The sequence below is a fragment of the Vombatus ursinus genome, unplaced genomic scaffold (assembly GCF_900497805.2).
Source record: "Vombatus ursinus unplaced genomic scaffold, bare-nosed wombat genome assembly UNPS02014909.1, whole genome shotgun sequence".
In the NCBI taxonomy this organism is placed as follows: Eukaryota; Metazoa; Chordata; class Mammalia; order Diprotodontia; family Vombatidae; genus Vombatus; species Vombatus ursinus.
In genome coordinates this window covers 12133149-12154711 of record NW_020954687.1, presented here as the reverse complement: position 1 = coordinate 12154711, position 21563 = coordinate 12133149, and the positions used below count along the sequence as shown (strand labels likewise).

The window sequence follows — 21563 nt, the reverse complement described above, 5'->3', positions numbered from 1 at the left end:
TTGCTTTCTGCTGGGGTCAGCGGGGAAACTTTTTTTTTTTCTTTTGCAGGGGCAGGAAGATCACTTTCTCCCTGCAAACCAAGTTGGCCACGAGGCCTTGCATCACAAGCAGGAGGAAGAGGAGGAGGAGGAAGGGGGCGGGGCAGCAGCATGGCTCAGAGTCAGTCCCGAAGGTAGTTTCCCCAGGAAGTCTAAAGGGGGCGGCTTCAGCCCGCAAAGACTCGGCTCAGGGTCCCTCGGGGCGTGGGCCCCTCCTGCGAGGTCGTCGTACCCCGGACTTGCTTGCCCGCAGCCCTGGGGGGTTCGGGGGCGGTCCCTGGCCCGGAGTGAAAAAAGACAAGGGGGAAAAGGGGACCTGCCAGGGGTGGGGGGAGGAGGAGTCGCCGCCGCGGACCTTGCTCCTGCCCTGGGCGGGGAGCGGGAGGGTGTCCCGGAGGAGCCCTCGCTCGGTCCTCGCCCCAAGCTGAAGCTTCGGGTCAAGCCCACGCCGGGTCCGGGGGCCACGGCCTCCGCCGCCGCCTCCTCCTGCTTTCTTCCCAGGCTCCAGAAGCTACGCGGTGCCCTCCGCTCTCACCGAATCCTTTAATGAGTTCAGTGAAGACCCCGGGGTCGCTCTCCATGAGGCACCACTCCCCGGCGCTGGCCGCCATGGCCCCAGCCGCTCCTCTCCTCTCCTGTCTCACCGCCTCTCAACTCCCGGCCGCCGCTTGCAGCCGCCGCCGCCCAATACCGACCCCCAACACCAGCGGCAGACCCCGAGCACAGCAAATCCGCCGCGGCTGTCCTCCACCACACGTCACCGCGCCTCCTTCCCGACAACCTTCGGGGCTCCCGTCACCTGAGCCGCCACAGCCTGCAAAAAGGGCCGCTCTAGCCTTAAACGAGGAGACGAGGTCCTATTGAAGTGGCCCCTTTCACGACCCGTAGCCGCCTGAGAAGGCGAGGGAGGGGTTGGGCAAAGGAGGGGGAGGGATTCTGGGTAGGAGGGTGGGCAAAAAAGAGGTAACATCCGGGATCCTCGAAAGAGGCGTGGGGGAAAAGGGGCGGGACGGAATCTGGTCGGGGAAGGAAAAATAGCTGCTGCTGCTGCCTCAATTGCTGCTTCCCAAGGAGGCCAGCCTCGGCCGAGGGGGCCCTACGCGGAGCCGCCTGCCCTGAGGGCCTCCTCCCGACTCTGTGTGACTGCACTCAGGTGAGGAAGCTCCAGGAGGCGGCTCCCGCCTCCCCCAGGGGCTTTGTGCGGTCGGAGCGACCCCCCGGGACCCGCGCCTCGGGCTGCTCCCCTTGGCGGCAGCCCGGCTTCCCGGGGCGGCCCGTGGGCGGCGGCTGGCTGTGGATAAGGGGGTCTAGATCTTCGGCGTAGTGGGGAAGCTGTCCCGGGCTTCCTGCGGCGGTCATGGCCGCTGATGTCCCTGGGGGAGGGGACGATCACCCCCCCCTCACCCCATCCCTTTCCTGCGGCCGCCGCCATTCCGAGATTAGGGAAGGGGGCGGGGGGAGAGACGGAGCCGCGGCTTTGTCCGAGGCCCGGGAGGGATTGACTGGCGGTGCCGACGCTGCAGCTGCGGCCGTCCAGATCGGAGGTCCCCGAGGGTGCGGCGCCGCTTGTGCGCGTGTTCTGATTCAAGGACTTCTCTTTGAGCGGATGGCGAGTGGAGGTGATGGAGCGGTCTATTTAAAAAAAGGTGGGGGTGGGGGTGGAGTTTTACTGACTCATTCAAGCCCTTACTGGAGATGGCAATTATGGCTCGGTAGGAGAGATTAAGAGCGAAGTGACAGAATGAGAACGGTCTGGTGTGTCATTCCTTTAAAGGTATTCACATAATAAAAAGTTGTTTTAAAGGGCCTGGAGATTGAGGAGAAAGGCCCCTTTCCTTGCACAGGCTGAATTATAAATCTTTAAAATGTCTTGAAGTTACCTCTGGTGTAACAGTGCTTTAGGGAGTCAACCTTAAAAATAACGGGGTGTTCCAAAAGTCTTAATGCCATTCTAAGCTTTAGTAGTTTAAAATAATAATAATAGTTACAGCATTTACATAGCTCAACTACCCTGGGAGGTATGTGTTAGGCCGTTTTTACAGGTGAGAAAATAGACAGGTGACTTGCTTCGGGTGAATAAGGTAGGATTTGAACTCGGACTCAAGGTCCAGCACTCTATACATCTGTGCTTTAGAATTTCGCCAAGACTTTTGAGACCTCCTGTGCTTGGTTTCAAAGTACAAGGTTTTTTTGATGATTTAGAAGACGTATTAAATATTTCTAGGGCAGTAACTGGAGCATTGGACCAGAAGTTAAGAAGAACCGAATTCAAATCCTGCCTCAGACCTGAGATTCAACTAGCCATGTGAACTGGGAAAGTCACAGAGTCTCTGTTTGCCTCAGTTTCTTCTATAAAATGATTATAATAGCACCTACCTCACCAGGGTGTTGTTCAAATGAGATAATATTTGTAAAGTTCTCTGCAAACCTTAAAGGGCTGTATAAACGCTAGCCAGCTATTGTTATGCTTAAAGCGCTATGGGTGTGGTATTAAATTGGAAACCACAGAGACATCACGATTTGTACAGTAGCTTTTATCAAATGTAGGGGTAGCTTGGCCAGGTGGATAGAGAGCTAGGCTTGGAGTCAAGAAAACATTCATTGACATCCTGTCTCTGATACTGGTATTGTGATTATGGGCAAGTCATTAAATCTGTATGGAACCTAAGCAGCTCCCTAAGATTTAGCTTGTGCCATAATTCTTGTTGCTTTTTTCTGAGGATATCTCCATATTATCTTGTGTATATTTTGTTTGTACATAGTCCTAAACTAAAGAGTTTGAAACAGGTTCATTGTGTGTATATTATATTTAGATATAGATATTTAGATATCTATATTTTGTATTTACATTAAAAATAAATGAATGCATTTAAAGTACACAGAACTTAGATTATGCAGAATATTAATCACATTAGAAAAATCCCAGTAATTATATCCATCTTATGGCATTTTGTTTCAAGCACATTATCAGTTTCTTTTAAAAAAAAGGGGGGGGGGCAGGGCAGCTAGGTGGTGCAGCAGATAGAGCACAGTCTGGTGGACCTGAGTTCAAATGCAGGCCTCAGACACATAACACTCACTAGCTGTGTGACTCTGGACAAATCACTTAACCCCAATTGCCTCACCAGAACAATTTTTTAAAAAATTAAAGCAAAACAAAAAAAGATTTCTCTAGAGTGAAAATCCATACTAGCTTCCTAGAGTGATGCAGTAGTTAGAATAACTAAATTATTTACATGCTAAGGCCAACTCCATAGAAATTAACCACCTTGCAATTTTAAACAACTTCTTCTGATTGTACATGAATAGGTTATCTAATTACAGGATTACCCATGTTGTCCACTCCGCCATCATATTGCCTTTGTTCCTTTCACTGCCCTGGTCTGTCCTGGCCTGCTAATAATGTGGCTAACCAGACAAGGTGGAAGCATTACCTAGAGCTGGAGAATAACAGCCTGGCGTTAAAAAATGGCCATGAGTAATCCACTCACTGGTAAATCCACGCAAAGATTACTGATGATTTATTGTATATTTCTTTTTTTGTCTGTGTAACTAATATGACTTAATTTTTTTATTTCATATTTAAATGTACTCATAAGGATAGTGTTCTTGTTTTTACCAATTTGATAATTTTTTAATAAAAATCAAACTGAATAGGTCATCCAGAGGACTGTGAATAATGTTATTCACTGCTTGCTTGTTTAAGAGGTAAGGGACTAGGGCAGCAGGTGACACAGTGGATAGAACACCAACCCTGAAGTCAGGAGGACCTGAGTTCAAATGCGGCCTTAGAAACATAACACTCACTAGCTGTGTGACTCTGGGCAAGTCACTTAACCCTGATTGCCTCACTTAAAAAAAAGAAAGTAGGGGGCTCAAAGTGTGGGTGGAGGCATAACATTTTCAGATAAGGCCAATAGATTGGATTTGTTTTGCTTAATTATACTTATTTTTTAAAAGTTTGGGATTGGGGAGTGGGGATGATGGAGAGAGAGACTATAGAGAGTGATGCCAATAAAAACAAAGAGGAGGGTTATTGTGGCATCTTTTAAAAAGATCCACATAAGAAAGTTTGGAGGGAGGACAATTTCAAAAATAACATGTTGAATTCATTTTACCATTTTGAAAAGAAATGCAAGCTGTACATAATGGAATTCTGTGGTTTTACATGTAGTCCTCTGCCTTTATTCTTTGTATATGGAAATACTTACATTTGTCAAGTTCAGAATAACGAAAATTTAAAAAAAAAAATTTAAAAACCGAATGGATAAGAATTTTATACTGGCCCTACCATTAGTTATATGATCTGTTATATGACCGTTCTCTACCCTGGCTAGCAATAAAAGTATGTAAATAGCTAAGAGCTGTTAGCATCATTGCTAAAAAATAATGAAATATGCTTATCTTACTAGTTATGTATCAATAAGTCATATGCAAAAGGATAGCACATTTTAATGATCCCTAACTGAGTAAAGAAAACTCAGTTTAGCCTTATGGAAAGGGGAAAAGAACAGGCATTTATTGAGCACTTCATTAGATCATCACAACAACCCTGAAGGGTGTATGCTAGTATTTTTCCCCATTTTAGACTTGAGGAAATGGAGTCTGACAGAAGTTAAGTGACTTGACCATAATCACACAGCTAGTGAATATCTGAGACTGGATTTGAACCTGTCTTTCTGACAGGCCCAGCACTATCCACTGTATCACCTTGTTCTCTTATGATATTAAATAGTTATGTCCACCTTAGGCATAGATGAGTTAATATAATATTTAAAAAACTTGTGATTCTATGTGGGACAAAAGTTAACAAGCATCAGTCATGGAAATTTAGAACTAGATTACGCAAAAATACCATGTTTGTATGTAAATATTGTATACTCGGATGGCATTTCTTTGATGTTATCTCAGTATATTCCCCTTTTATAGAAAATGTTTTGCATGAACTACATAATTCACAATCAAGTTGTTTTATACATCTTACTTTTCCTGAGATAATATATTTTCAACATTCCAACATATAAAAACATGTTCCAACATACATAAACATTTAACGTATATAAATGTATAGTTTATAACTTGACACAGATCGAAGGTTTAAGCCTAATTTTCAAAAGAAATGTTATCTAAAAAGCCTGAATGATTTGTTAACAGGGCATATAATTTAGAATCAGCCCAGAAATTAAGTTCTTATTTCTTTGGTATCAAAAGTTTTCTTAATAGATATAGTAAGAAATTAGTTGTTAAATATGATTCCTTTTTAGAGGAAGAGATATTTGACTAGTAATTCCTTATCTTGATTTATTCAGATTTTTTTTTTTTTTTTTTTTTGGTATACGAAATTTTATTTTTTACAAAGGGGTGTCATTCTTATGTTACTGCCTAGCTCATTACCAGGGTATTTATATACAATTAATGTATACAATTAATGGATAATTGTAATACAATAAATACAGAACCACCAAAGAACTGAGATATCTTGTACATATCATTCCAAAGCAGAGGTTATTAACCTTTTGTGTGTGTGTCATGGATTCCTCTGGCAGTCTGGTGAAGGTGGAAATTTCCTCATCTGTAACATGGGAACAATAATAGTGCCTACCTTATTCCTAGCTAATGCTTGGAGTGGTTCTGTTGTACACTATGGCTTCACTGTTTTCTTTGAAGTGTTTTAAGTTCCCAGAACGTACCGATATATAAATGCAAGTAAGCAAGAATTGAAAGTACTTCATATGTCTTAATTTTGCTCTTTTGTATTCCAGTGGTAACATTGTGGTCTTCTTGGCAGGTTTCCTAAAAAAAGAAAACAATGGAGGAATCTATAAGCCAAATGCAACCACTGAATGAAAAACAGGTGAACAATTCTGCCAGTGGCTATGTTTGGCAGGTCACAGACATGAATCGACTGCACCGTTTCTTATGTTTTGGTTCTGAAGGTGGTACTTACTACATCAAAGAGCAGAAATTGGGCCTTGAAAATGCTGAAGCTTTAATTAGACTGATTGAAGATGGTAAAGGATGTGATGTGATACAGGAAATAAAGACTTTTAGTCAAGAAGGGAGAACAGCAAAGCAGGAGCCAATACTTTTTGCTCTTGCCATTTGCTCACAGTGTTCTGATATAAACACAAAACAAGCAGCATTTAAAGCAGTTTCTGAAGTATGTCGAATACCTACTCACCTCTTCACTTTTATTCAATTTAAAAAAGATCTAAAGGAAAGCATGAAATGTGGTATGTGGGGTCGCGCTCTCAGAAAAGCTGTAGCAGACTGGTATAATGGGAAAAGTGGCATGACCCTTGCTCTGGCTATTACAAAATATAAACAAAGAAATGGCTGGTCACACAAAGATCTTTTAAGATTGTCTCATCTTAAACCTTCTAATGAAGGTAAGACTCATTTTTCATTTTTAGTATCCTTTTAATTTTCTGTCCTAATAAAGCACACAATAGCACAGAAAAGTCTTATACTTTTATTAGGCATGGAAATGTGTAAGGATAAGAAGAAAACTTTTTAGAGCTATATTGAAGAAAACAAGGAAGATCAAAAGTAGGATTGTTCCTGGGTGGTTGAAACTTTGATAACACAAACAAAAAAGTAATGTAGCTATTTGACTTTTATTATGCTTCTGTTTGCCAAAGAGAAGCTCTTGGATTGGAAAAGACAAAAATAAGTTAAATGGGTAGGGAATGAGCTTGTGATTTTATTGATAAGGAATCCTAGATGATGTAACTACTTCTAGCAGTACAGGTAAGCAACTTCTCTGCACCTTACAGTCTTATAAACTTGTCTAGAACACTAAGAGTTAAGTGATTTGTCCAAGGTCACATAGCCTGTGTGTGTGCATCTTAGATGCATCTTAGACTTAGGTCTTGTTAGTTTCAAGGCCAATTCTATTGACTATACTGTGCTGTGAAGATAAATTGGTAGATAGCAAGAGAGCACTTAGATCTCTATTACTTCCTTCCCCTTGTTAAATGGTTGAAATCACATGGCCCAAACACCAGAATTCCAGAATATTTAAAGAACTGAAGGATATTACTGCTGTTAGTAGTCTTTGAAAACTCATGGAATATAAGAGAGATGCTGCAGTATGGAAGCAAGGCACATACTACATTTTTCACAAAATGGCAGAATATATAGTTGGCGAACTTTTAGCCAGTGAGTTTGAGTTTGATCCTTGCAAAATTACATGATATTTTATTAAAGACATAGTGACTACATAGGAAAGGAAGTAGTGATCACAAAGGATCACCATAGCTTCATCAAGAAACAGGTAAAGTTAAACTCACTGAATTTCCTTTTTGATAGGGTTACTATAATGGTAGATGATAGAAATGCCTTTTTAGAGAATTACAGATTTAAACATAAAGAAACCTTAAAGGTCATCTTACTTATCCCCTTTGTTTTTATAGATGAAGATGAGGGCCAGAGAAATAATAAATTCCTGAACCAGAATTCAAACCCAGGTCCTCTGACTACAAATCCAATATTCTTTCCACTATACCATGCTACCTCCCAGTAGTTTACCTATGCAACGTGATAGTCTTTATGCTATTCTTGTGGAAAAGATGGAGATGTAGCATAGGTATGGTTAATAATACAATGATAATTATCTTTTATATAACTTTTTAAGGCTTACAAAGCACTTTATATATGTTATCTCATTTACTTAGATGGATTTATAACTTGCACTAGCCAGACCTAAAGAGTAGTCATTTGTGTTCGATGTCAGTTTGGAAAGAGGTTTCTCCAAGTAGAGTCTATTCTATGTCAAAGGTTTATTCTTAACCCTGTGCTATTAAGATAAAATACAGGTTTGAACATAAGTCTTAGACTTGGGTTAAAAAATCCATATTAGCAATAGTAACCTGATGTGAAAGCTTACTATGAGGTGACAGAGTGATTTTGCAACAACAAAAATGGCCACCTTAAGAGTCATAGGGTCCAGGTCTAGATACTATACCCCCATACTCTCTTCCTCCTATTCTCCGCCCCACCCCAGCCCTCCAAGGAAGAGGAACTCATTCTATTTGACTTTGGAGGGGAGAACTAGGAACAATGGCTAGAAATTTAAAAGAGACAGATTTAGGCTCAATTTCAGGAAAAGCTTTCTAACAGCTATTTGAAAGTGGAATGGAGCTGCCAAAGGGTTGGGGGTCACTGGAGGTCATCGGATTAAAAACTAGATAAACATTTATAAGGTATGTAATAGAGGGGGATATGCCTCCAGGTAAATGGTTAAGCAAGATATTCCGACGCCAGGATTCTGTGATTTGGGTCTTCCCATTCTATATGCTGTCTATTCACCACTTTTTCCAATCCATTTTTTATTCTACTGTTAGAATAGATTTGGTTCCTGTTTCTGAGTAAAGTTCTAATTGCTGTGCCTGGCATCAAAGATTTTCACAATATAGTAAACTTGTATTTCACCGTATTTGTTTCATATACTCCCTTCCACATACTCTACATAACACTCCAGCCAAATAAGATTAATCACTGTCCACCATAAACATCCATCACTTCTCTGCCTCTGAACCTTTGCTCTGGCTTTTTCCTAAAACTGGAATGCCTCTGCTCTTTATACATTTCATCTTGAAGTCCTACTTAGTTCTTTTTTTTTAATTTAATTTTTGTACATTTTACGTCCCAGACTGTCTGCCTCCCTCCCCGACCCACACTAGAAAAGTCCACAATTTAAAGACACAGCCAGGGTGTGTATGTGTGTCTGTGTATGTATGTGTGTAAAACCATACTATGCATATTTCTATTTATCACTTCCTTCTATGGATGTAGATAGCATCTTCTTTCATAGACTCTTTGTAGTTGATTTGAGTACAATGCTCAGAATAGCTTAATCGTTCATAGTTATTCTTTGAAAAATATTGCTATTGGGGGCAGCTAGATGGCGCAGTGGATAGAGCACCAGCCCTGGATTCAGGAGGACCTGAGTTCAAATCCGGCCTCAGACACATAATACTTCTTAGCTGTGTAACTGTAGGCAAGTCACTTAACCCGAATTGCCTCACTAAAAAAAAAAAATATTGCTGTTGCGGGGTGGAGCCAAGATGGAAGAGGGAAAGCAGTGACTTGCTTAAGCTCTCCCCCAAACCCCTCCAAATACCTGTAAAAAAAAAAAATGGCCCTAAACAAATTATAAAGGAGCAGAACCCACAGAAAGACAGAGTGAAACAAATTTCCAGCCTAAGACAACCTGGATAGTTGATTGGAAAGGTATATCGCGCTGGGTGGGGAAAGGAGTGCAGTTTGGTGTGGGTGCACAGGCCACAGCAAACCTGGAACAGGCCTCAGAGGCCTGAATCACAGGCACCTGTGGCAGTTTCCAGACTTCTCAACCCATGAATACCATAGACAACTTGGAAGGTCAGTGGGAAAAGTCTGTTTCTGTAGTGGTGAGAGACAAGCTAGATTTCAGCCGCGGCTGCCTCCTGAGCTTCTGGCCCACAGACTGAGGGGGAATCGAGTGGCTGATCAGAGGGGGATTGCAGGGATCTCTTTGCCAGTACTGAGGCAGGAATCTCTTGCTTTGCCCATGCTTGGATCTGGGTCACAGTTCTGAGGGGTGATCCTGGGGCAAGGAGGAGTTCTGGTGTGGTGGAGCTTGTTGTGGCTTCTTATCATAGCACCTTGGAAGAACTGAAAATTTGTAAGGTCCCTAGAAGTATCTCTGAAAACAGCTGTACAAACCCCTGAAGCTTGGGACAGTACATTCTCCACATTGGAAGCAGACTCTTATCTTAACAAAGAGTTTAAAACTCAAGTAATTGACTGGGATCATGAGCAAACCTCACAAAAAGAGTCAGACTATATTATCTTACTTTGGTGACAAAGAATATCAAAACATACAACCAGAAGAAGACAACAAAGTCAAAGCTCCTGTATCCAAAGCCTCCAAGAAAAATATGAATCAGTTTAGTCCCAGGCCTTGGAAGAGCTCAAAAGCGATTTTGAGAAGCAAGTAAGAGAAGTAGAGAAAAAACTGGGAAGAGAAATGAGTGATCCAAGAAAATCATGAAAAATAAGTCAACAGCTTACCAAAGGAGACCCAAAACAATACTGAAGAAAATAACACCTTAAAAAAATAGCCTAACCCAAATGGCAAAAGAGGTCCAAAAAAACCGATGAGGAGAAGAATACCCTAAAAAGCAAGATTGGCCAAATAGAAAAGGAAGTCCAAAAGATTACTGAAGAAAATACTTCTTTAAAAATTAGAATAGAGCAGTTGGAAGCTAGTGACTTTGAGAAATCAAGACACTGTACAACATCCAAAAGAAAAAAAATTAGAAAACAATGTGAAATATGTCATTGGAAAAACAAGTGACCTGGAAAATAGATCCAGGAGAGAGAATCTAAAAATTATTGGACTATCTGAAAGCCATGATCAAAAAAAAGAGCCTAGACATCATCTTTAAAGAAATTATCAAGAAAACCTGCCCTGATATTTTAGAACCAGAGGGCAAAATGGAAATGGAAAGAATCCACCAATCTCCTCCTGAAAGAGATCCCCAAAGGAAAACTCCTAGGAATATTATAGCCAAATTCCAGAGTTCCCAGGTCAAAGAGAAAATATTAGAAGCAGCCAGAAAGAAACAATTCAAGTATTGTGGAAGCACAATCAGGATAACACAAGATTTAGCAGCTTCTACATTAAGGGACCGCAGGGCATGGAATATAAAATTCTGGAGGGCAAAGGAGATAGGATTATAATCAAGAATCACCTACCCAGCAAAACTGAGCATAATCCTTCGTAGGGAAAAAATGGTCATTCAGTGAAAAAGAGGACTTTCAAGCATTCTTGATGAAAAGACCAGAGCTGAACAGAAAATCTGACTTTCAAATACGAGACTCAAGTGGAACATGAAGAGGCAAACAGGAAAGAGAAATCTTAAGAGACTTACTAAGGTTGAACTGTTTATATTCCTGCATGGAAAGATGATATTTGTAACTCATGAGACTTTTGTCAGTATTAGGGTAGTTGGAGGGAAAAAAATTATATGTACGTATATATAGGTATGGATAGATAGAGCTCACAGGGTGAGTTGAAAATGGAGGGGTCATATCTGGAGAATAAAATTAAGGGGTGAGAGAGGATTATACTAGGAGAAGGAGAAAGGGAGAGGTAGAACAGGGTAAATTATCCCCCCCCAAAAAAAAACAAAAGAAAAGGTTCTTACAGTGGAGGGCAAATGGGGGAAAGTGAGAGGGAATGAGTGAATCTTATTCTCATAGGATTTGACTTAGGAGGGAATAACATACACACTCAATTGGGTATGGAAATCTGTCTTACCCTACAGGAAAATGGGGGGGGCGAGGGGACAAGAGAGTAGGGGAATGATAGGAGGGCAGATTGGGAAAGGGGGTAATCAGAAGCAAATACTTCTGAGGAGGGACAGGGACAAAAGAAAGAATAGAATAAATAGGGGGGCAGGATAGGATTAAGGGAAATAGTTTTTCACAGCATGTCTACTATGGAAGTATTTTGCATAACTGCACATGTATAACCTATATTGAGTTGCTTGCCTTTTCAATGAGGGTGGGTGGGGAGGGAGGAAGGGAGAAAATTTGGAACCCAAAGTTTTAAAAGCACGTGTTTAAAAAAATGTTTTCACATGCAACTGGGAAATAAGAAATACAGGAAATGCTCAACAGGAAAATAGAAGGGGAAGGGGTTAAGAGAAGCGTGGGGAGAGAGAGAAGGGAAGGCAGACTAGGTTAAGGGGTATTCAGAATGCTTGCCATCTTGGGTTGGGGGAGGGGTGAGATGGGGTGAAAATTTGGAACTCAAAATCTTGTGGGAGTAAATGTGGAAAACTAAAAATAAATAAATGTATTAATAAAAAAGTAGAAAAATATTGCTGTTGCTGTACACAGCGTTCCCTTGGTTCCGCTCATTTCACTCTTCAGTATTTCATGCAAAACCTTCCATGTTTTTCTAAAATTAACCTGCTCATCATTTCTTACCCAGCATGGTAGTATACCATCATAATCATATACCACATCTTGTTATTTCCTAATTGATGGGCATCCCCTCAATTTCCAGTTCTTTGCCACCACAAAGAGAGCTGCTATAAATATTTTAGAACATATAGGTTCTTTTCCTTTTTCCTTGATCACCTTGGGAAACAGATCTAATAGTAGTATTGCTGGGTCAAAGGTCATACACAGTTTTTTATAACTCTTTGGGTGTAATTTCAGATTGTTCTCCACAATGGCTGGATCCATTCACAATGCCACCAACATTGTATTAGTGTCATAATTTTTCCACGTCCCCTTCCGCATTTGTCATTTTCCCTTTCTGTCATTTTAGCCAATCTAATAGGTATGAGATGACATCTCAAAGTTGTTTTAATTACCATTTCTCTAATCAATAATCATTTAGAGCATTTTTTCATGTGACTGTTTTGATTTCTTCCTCCAGGAACTACCTATTCTTATCCTTTGATCATTTATCAGTCGGGGAATGACTCATATTCTTATAAACGACAAAATTCTCCATATATTTTGAGATATGAGACCTTTATCTGAGAAACTGTCTATAAATTTACCCCCAATTTTCTGTTTTCCTTTTAATCTTGGCTACATTGATTTTATTTGTACAAAACTTTTTTAATTTAATGTAGTCAAAATTAACTATTTTACATCTCACAATACTCTTACCCCTTGTTCACAAATTCTGTTCATAAGTCTAATAGGTAATATGTTTTGTATGCTTCTGATTTGCTTATGATATCTCCCTTTATGTCTAGGTCATGTATCCATTTTGACCTCATTTTGGTAAATGGTGTCATTTATTGGTAGTTTTTGCCAGCCTGCTCTCCAGTTTTACCAGCATTTTTTACCAAATAGTAAATTCTTATCCCAAAAACTTAAATCTTAAATTTGTCAGACATGCTGTGAATATGGGAGTGACTTGAACAAATTTTCACTTTAAGGAAATCACTTTGGCAGCTGTGTGGAGGATAGATTGAAATAGGAAGAAACTTGAGGCAGGGAGCTCAATAAGGCTCTTGCCTTAGTCTAGTGAGCACAAGATGATATGGCCCTGAAATAAGGTGATGGTTTTAAGTTTAGAAAGAAGGGAACATATGCAGTAAATGATGTGGAGATAGAAATTTATAATTGGATTTGCTGTATATGCTGAGAGGAAGTGAGGAATAAAGTATATAATACTGAGACTGAACCTAGGAAATGAAAAAATAGTGGTTCTTTTGACAGAAATAGAGAAGTTTGGTAGAGGGGTAGTTTCGGGCAGAAAATTTCTTCAGGACCTATTCCTGAAAGATCTAGTTTTAAATGTCCAATAGGCAATTGGTGATGAGGAATTACAGCTCAGGAGGGGAATTAGGGTTAGATTTGTAGATCCCCAAGCCATCTGCATAGAAATGATAAGCTTATGGAAACTTTTATTTGCCAATAGGGAGAGTGATAAAATGGGGGCAGGAACCCAGATTTCCTTAATCATGTTCAACCATTAACTTCCAGTGATCCAAGTTGTAATTATGGGGAGAAAATTATAAATGATATACAAACTTATTTTAATTATATCATTGAGAAAATACAATCCTGTCTTGACTAAAAAAAATGATATTTATTCAAATGGCAATTTTCACCTGCTAGAAAATTGAAATATTGGAACACGGTGGAGCCAAGATGCCAAGCTAGAGGCAATAACCAACTAAACAGTAGACATTCATCTCCAACCAACTTTAACACCTTAAATCAAATTTTGGAGTGGCAGAGCCAACAAAAGGCCAGAGGGAAACATATATCGAGCATAAGACAACTTACAAGATCCACAGAAGAGGTCTGTATGATGGGTTCAGGCCTTGAGCATGGCTGAAGTACAAATAGTGTGCTTGGAGGTGGCTTGACAGCAGCAGCAGTAGCTTTGGGAGCTCTCAGCCCACAGACAGTAAGAAAACAGCTCCTTAAAAAGTAGAGCTGGCCACGTGGAAAAGGAAGTAAGAAACAAACTGAAGAAAATAACTCTTTAAAAATTAGAATTGGACAAGTGGAAGTTAATGATTCCATGAGACATCAAGAATCAAAATCAAAGTAATGAAAAAATAGAAGAAAATGGGAAATATCTCATTGGAAAAACTGACCTGGAAAATAGGTCCAGGAGAGATAATTTAAGAATTATTGAACTACTTGAAAGCCATGATCAAAAAAAGGACCTGGACATCATCTTTCAAGAAATTATCAAAGAAAACTTCCCTGATATCCTAAGATCAGAGGGTAAAATAGACTTTGAAAGAATCCACTGACCACCTCCTGAAAGAGATCCCAAAATAAAAACTGCCAGGAACATTATAGCCAAATTCCAGAAATCCCAGGTCGAGGGGAAAAAAAAAAACACATCGCAGGCAGCCACAAAGAAACAATTCAAATATCGTGGAGCCATAGTCAGGATTACACAGGACTTAGCAGCTTCTACATTAAAGCTTTAAATTGTTTGCATCCCTACACGGAAGGTGATACTTGTAACTCTTAAGAACTATATCACTATTAGTGCAATTAGAAGGAGTATACAGAGAGTGCGGGTGTAGGGTGACTTTGATAGGATGATATCCAAAAAAATAATAAGGGGTGAGAAAGAAATGCACTGGGAGAAGGGGAAAGGGAGAGGTAGAATGAGATAAATTATGTTACATCAAGAGGCATGAAAGACCTATTACAGTGGAAAGGAAGATGGGGTTGGAGGGGGCAGTGGGTGTCACTTGAACCTTACTCTCACTGGAATTGGCTCAAAGAGGAAATAAAATACGCAATTGGGTATAGAAATGTATTTTACCCTATAGGGGAGTAGGAGGGGAGAAAGTTAAGAAGGTGGTGGGGCTTAACAGAAGGGAAGGCAGATTTGGGGAGTCAGTGGTCAGAGGCAAAACACTGGTGAGGAGAGGAAGGGTGAAAGGAGAAAGAGAAGGGTAAACAGAAGGAAAAAGATTGGGGGGAAATACACAGTCATAACTGAATGTGAATGGGATGGGCTCACCTATAAAATAGAAGTGGATAGCAGAGCAGGATTAAAAACCCGACTCCTACAATATGTTTTTTATAAGAAACACATGGTAAAGGTAAGGAGATGGAGCAGAATCTATTATGCTTCAGCTGAAGTAAAAAAAAAAAAAAAAAAGGAATAGCAGTTATGACCTCAGACAAAGTGAAAGCAAAAATAGATCTAATTAAGAGATAAAGAAGGAAACTACATCTTGCTAAAAGGTACCATAGACAATGAAATGATATCAGTTCTAAACATATGCATCAGATGTATAGCATCCAAATTCTTAAAGAAGTTAAGTGAGTTACTGGAGGAAATAGGAAAACGATACTAGTGGAGAACTTCAACTTTCCCCTCTCAGAACTAGATAAATCTAACCACAAAGTAAACAAGAAGGCGATAAATAAAATTTTAGAAAAGTTAAGTATGATAGACTAATTTAGAAAGTTGAATGGGGATAGGGAAGCATATATGTTTTTCTCAGTGGTATAAAACACCTACACAAAAATTGACCATGTATTAGGGCATAAAAACCTCAATCAAATGTAGAAAAGTAGAAGTATTAAATGCATCATTTTCAGAACATAATGCCATAAAATTATTCACTAGAGGGAAGTGGAAAGTTAGATTAAAAATTAACTGGAAACTAAATAATCCTAAAGAATAAGTGGGTCAGGGGGAAAAAAAATCATAGGAACAATTTCATTAAAGAGAATGATGACAGATAACATACCAGAATTTATGGGATGGAGCCAAAGCAGTACTTAGGCTGTTGCCAGCAACTAAGAATCACACCTGACGGGAGAGCGTGAACTGAAGAAACATGGGCCAGGCAGGTCAGCCAAGACTGAACCGTTCATTCATCTGAGGGTCACAGCATATATAGAAAAAAGTTTGGAACTTCCAATTATCCCTTGTATGGGAAAACTATGCATATTCTGTAACTGTTACGGAATAATTTTCAAGGTTCAGAGCTGGGTAAAAAAATGCTTTCAGGACATACATCAAAGGAGCATACAATAAAAGTGTCAAGAAAAAAGGATTACATTATTTTAAACAAATGGTTACAAGGTAGAGATTAACAGTCAATTAACAGACCTCGACAATCATTCTCAGGGCTATCTCAGGTTCTTATCTCTAAGTATGTGACTAGTCCTCCCTAGTTTGCCACATGTTATCCCTCATGCCACACTTTTATTGTGTCACGGTCGGGCAGTTCCAGGAGCCCCTTAATGAAGAGGAGAGTAGTGAGCCCTTGAAGGTAAGAACAGGCAGGAGTTAAATTAACCCTTTTCTGGACTGATCAGAGCTGGCCCTCTCCATAGGCAAAACTTTATTTCTCTAAACTCTTACATCAGTAAAATAGAGAAAGAGCAGATTGGTGAACTGGGCATACAATTCAAAAAAAGAGAGAAGGACAAATTAAAAATCCCCAATTAAGCACCAAATTGGAAATCCTGAAAACCAAAGGACAGATTAACAAAATTGAAAGTGATAAGACTATTGAGCTAATAAAACTAGGAGCTGGTTTTATGAAGAAAAAAAAATAGAAGAAACCATTAGTTAATTTGATTAAAAAAGAAAAAAAAATTACCAGTATAAAAATGAAAAGGGAGAATTCACCACCAGTGAAAAGGAAATTAAAGCAATTATTAGGAAATATTTAACCCAATTAAATGCCAATAAGTCTGACAATCTAACCAAAATGAATATTTACAGAAATATAAATTGTCCAGATTAATCAAAGAAGAAATTGAATACTTAGCTTCATCTTAGAAAAAGAAATTTAAACAAGCCTTCAATGATCTCCCTAAGAAAAAATCCCTAGGGCCAAATGGGTTCACAAGTGAATTCTACCAAATATTTACAGAACAATTAATTCCAGTACTATATAAACTATATGGAAAAAAATAGGCAAGGGAGTCCTACCAGATTCCTTTTATGATACAGATATGGTGCTGATATCTAAACCAGGAAGAACTACAACAAGATTATAGACCAATTTACCCAGTGAATATTGAAAAATATAAAGTATTGAAAATGTAAAAATATTTAAAATTTAAATATTAAAATATTTTAAAATTTAAATAAAATACTAGCAATGAAATTATAAGCATCCTGCACTATGACCAGGTGGGATTTATACCAGGAATGCAGGGCTAGTTTAATATTAGGAAAACTTAGCAAAACTGACTATCAGTTACAAAACCAACAGAAATCATGATTTTTCTCATTAGATGCAGAAAGAGCTTTGGATAAAATGCAGCAACCATTCATTATCACCCCTATTAATAATATTGGAAATATTAGTTATAGCAGTGAGAGAAGAAAAAGAACTTGAAGGAATTAGGATAGGCAATGAGGAACTAACTATCACTCTTTGCAGAGGATATGATGGTATACTTAGAAAATCAACCAAAAAACCTCTTGAAATAACTTTAGCAAAGCTGAAAGATATAAAATAAACCCACATAAATCATTAATGTTTCTGTATGTTACCAACAAAGCCCAGCAGCATGTTATTTAAAATAACTGTAAATAGTATGAAATAACTTGGGAGTCTGCCTGCCAAGACAAACCCAGGAACTATATAAGCACAATTACAAAACACTTCATACAAATTAAGTTGGATCTAAACAATTGGAAAAATATCAACTGCTCGTGGATAGGCCTAAATATAATAAAAATGACTTCTATCTAAATTAATTTACTTATTCAGTGCCATACCAATCAAACTACCTAAAAATTATAAAGCTAGAAAAAATAACAATTCATCTAGAAGAACAAATGGCAAGAATATCAAGGAAATTAATCAAAGGAATTAAAAAAAAAGTAAAGGTGGCCTAGCTGTACCAGATCTGAAACTATTATAAAGTAGTAATTATCAAAACTATTTGGTAATATCAAATAGAGTGGTGGATCAGTGGAGTAGATTAGGTACATAGGACACAGTCGTAAATTACTGTAGTAACCTAGTGTTTGATAAGACCCCTAGTTTCTGGGATAAGAACTCACTATTTGACAAAAACTGCTGGGAAAAAGGATACAGTATGGCAGAAACTAGGTATAGACCAACCTCTTACAGCATATACCAAGATAAGGTCAAAATAGGTACATGATTGAGACATAAAGGGTGACACCATAAGCAAATTAGGACACCAAGAAATAGTTTACCTGTCAGATCTATGGAGAGGAGAAGAATTTATGACCGAACAAAAGAATAAAGATCTTTATGCGATGTAAAATGGATAACTGATTACGTTAAAAAGTTTTTACACAAATTCATTGCAACACAGAGTAGAAGGAAAGCAGAAACATGAGAAACAATTTTTACAGCAAGTGTCTCTGATAAAGGCTTCATTTCTCAAATATATAGAGAACTGAGTCAAATTTGTAAGAATGCAAGTCATTTCCCAATTGATAAATGATTAAAGGATATGAACAGGCAGTTTTCAGATGAAATCAAAGCTGTCTGTGGTCATAAGAAAAAATGACAAGTCAGTATTGACTAGAGAAATCCAAATGAAAACAACTCTGTTGTACCACCTCACACTTTTTAGATTGGGTAATATGACAGAACCGGTAAATGATAAATATTGGAGAGGATATGGGAAGATTGGGACACTAATGCACTGTTGGGGGAGTTTTGAACTGATTCGACCATTCTGGAGAGCAATTTAGAACTATGCCCATTGGCCAATCAGATCGTGCATACCACCAATACCACTAGTAGGTCTGTATCCCCGAGATCATTAAAAAAGGGATAAGGAGCTATATGAACAAAAATGTTTATAGCAGCTCTGGAAATCAACGGGATGCCCATCATTTGGGGAATGGCTGAACAAGTTGTGCTATATGAATGTAGTGGAATACTATTGTGCTGTAAGAAATGACAAGCAGGTGATTTAAGAAAAACCTGGAAAAACATATACAAACTGATACAAAATGAAGTAAGCAGAACTAGGAGAACATTGTACACAGTAACAACAACCTTGTGTGATGATCAACCATGAATGACTTAGCTCTTCTCGGCAGTACAGTGATCCAAACCAATTCCAAAGGAATTGATGGAAAATGCTATCCACATCCAGAGAAGGAACTGATGGAGTCTGAATGCAGATCAAAGCATGCTATTTTCACTTTGTGTGTGTGTGTGTGTGTGTTTTCGTCTGTTCCTTCTACACCATGACTAATATGGAAATATGTTTTACACGATTGCAACGTATAACCTATATTAAATTGCTTACTGTCTTAGGGAGAGGGAGGTGAGAGAGGGAGGAAAAAAATTTGGATTTAATAAAATTTTTAAATGACTGTTAAAAATTGTCTTTACATGTAATTGAAAAAAATAAAATATTTAAAAAGAAAAAAAATACTTGAAACAAAAAGCAAAAATAGATCTAATTAAAAGAGAGAAGCTGGGAAACTGTATTTTGCTAAAAGGTATTAGAGACAATGAATAGCAAAAATTTTTGCAGCAAGTTTCTCTGATAAGGTCTCATTTCTCAAATATGTACTGGGCATAGAACTGAGTCAGACATATAAAAATGAGAGCCATTCTTCAGTTGATAAATGATCAAAGGATATGAACAGTCAGTTTCAGAAGAAATTAAAGTTGTCTGTAGTCATATGTACTCTAAATCACAATTGACTAAAGAAAGACAAAGTAAAATAACTCTGAGGTACCAATTCACACCTATCAGAAATGACAAATGCTTGAGCAGATGAGGGAAAATAAGTCCATTAATGAATTGTTGGTGGAGTAGTGAACTGGTCTATCCATTCTGGAGACCAATCTGAAACTATGCCTAAATGGCTATAAAGTTCGTACCTTTTGATCCAGGAATATCATTCATCTTTAAGCACAAGTCTGACCGTGTCATCCCCTCAGTGTCTCCAGTAAATTCCATTAGCTTTATATTTCCTATCATGCCAAACTTCTGTAATAGAGCTATTTAAGATAGGCAAGGTGGAGGAAAAAATTCTTTAAACTGATTTTAAGCCCTTGAATATTTGAATTTGTTTATCTTCAGTTGCTTAAATCATCTTTATAGATAAAAATACAGGATACTGTCTTTTTGAGGGTCTCTGTTATTGATCTGTTTGTGCAAGCATTCATTTATTCCTGTGTCAACCTTAGATTCACATACTGTCTGTAATTTTCTCATTTTCTTAAAGGACTTGCTGTTGTGACCAAATATGTTACAAAGGGTTGGAAGGAGGTACAGGAAGCATATAAAGATAAGGCACTTTCCCCAGAGATAGAAAAATTGCTGAAATATCTGGAAGCTGTGGAGAGAGTGAAGCACACAAAAGATGAATTGGAAGTGATTCATCTAATAGAAGAGCATAAATTGGTTAGGGAACATCTTCTGACTAATCATCTAAAGTCTAAAGAGGTAAGTAAATCAATTTCTTAGAATAATTTACTCTCATTTTTATGTGGTCAAACTTAAGTATTCATATCATTAACATTATTACTGTTGTCAATGTAAGTATAAGTGGATGGATGCTTTTCTCTCATTTCTTTATGTCTATTTATATAAATGTAACAGGTGTGGAAAGCCTTGTTACAGGAGATGCCTCTAACTGCATTGCTGAGGAATCTAGGAAAGATGACAGCTAATTCAGTGCTTGAGCCAGGAAGTTCAGAAGTTTCTTCAGTATGTGAAAGACTGTGTAATGATAAATTTTTAAAAAAGGTAAGACTTATTAAAACTGAATTCTTTTTGACTGACCATAAGAATGTATGATATGTATTAGATGTAAACTCCCTGAGTGGAGTATCTGTGTTTTTAATCTGTGATTCTAAGTGGGCATACACCCAGGTCAGCCTTTCTGATACTTCTTTATTCTGTGGTTCTGTGTCTGTTTAAAGGAATGAAAGGAGAGAGAGCAATTACTGGACACATTTTCATTGCTGTAGGTGACTTTCAAGTGAGGAAACTCCCTCTATCAATATAGGTCCACACCTTCTCTGCAGCTTAGAATCTGAGAGCTTTGCCTGGAGCAGAAGTATCAAACAGTGTGGGCCACGTGGCCCACACGTGACAGAGTGTGACCTGAACCAGATAAAAATGTAATTGAAAAATATTTAAGAAAATACAATAAAACATAAATGACATTGCATTTTAAAACTATATCAGTTGTGCCCCTTTATGTAGGCATTAAGGGCCTCCATTTCCATTCGAGTTTGATACCATTAGCCTAGAGCCCTGAGAGGTTAAGTGACTCCCCTAGTCACATAGCCAGTGTGTGTCAGAGATGGGACTTGAACCCAAACTTTCATGGTTTGAGGTCAGCTCTCTACTGTACCATGCTACTAGATGGCACAGTGGTTAGAGTGCTGGGCCTGGAGTCAGTAAGACCCAGTTCAAATCCAGCCTCACACACTTAATAGTTGTGTGACCTTAGACAAGTCACTTAATAGCTATAAAATGGTAATAATATTGGTACCTACCTCCCAGGGTAGTTGTGAGGATCAAATGAGGTAGTTTTTGTA

The 21563-nt window shown here is 38.7% G+C and overlaps 2 protein-coding genes across 3 annotated transcripts in view; one reads left to right on the top strand and one right to left on the bottom strand.

Moving 5' to 3' along the window:
- The window catches only part of UCHL5 (ubiquitin C-terminal hydrolase L5), a 38122-nt gene extending 37220 nt beyond the window's left edge, over positions 1 to 902 (bottom strand). The window contains exon 1 of one of the 2 annotated variants that reach the window (XM_027843471.1): positions 575 to 902. In XM_027843471.1, coding sequence (XP_027699272.1) covers positions 575 to 650 — 76 coding nt within the window. In that variant the 5' untranslated portion in view covers positions 651 to 902. The remainder of the gene's footprint in view (positions 1 to 574) is intronic. The other variant, XM_027843470.1, reaches the window with a different exon arrangement.
- A 128-nt stretch (positions 903 to 1030) lies between these two features.
- The window catches only part of RO60 (Ro60, Y RNA binding protein), a 37108-nt gene continuing 16575 nt past the window's right edge, over positions 1031 to 21563 (top strand). Inside the window, exons 1-4 of the mRNA XM_027843425.1 lie at positions 1031 to 1192; positions 5828 to 6428; positions 20240 to 20460; positions 20617 to 20763. Of these exons, the coding sequence (XP_027699226.1) occupies positions 5849 to 6428; positions 20240 to 20460; positions 20617 to 20763 (948 nt within the window). The 5' untranslated portion in view covers positions 1031 to 1192; positions 5828 to 5848. The remainder of the gene's footprint in view (positions 1193 to 5827; positions 6429 to 20239; positions 20461 to 20616; positions 20764 to 21563) is intronic.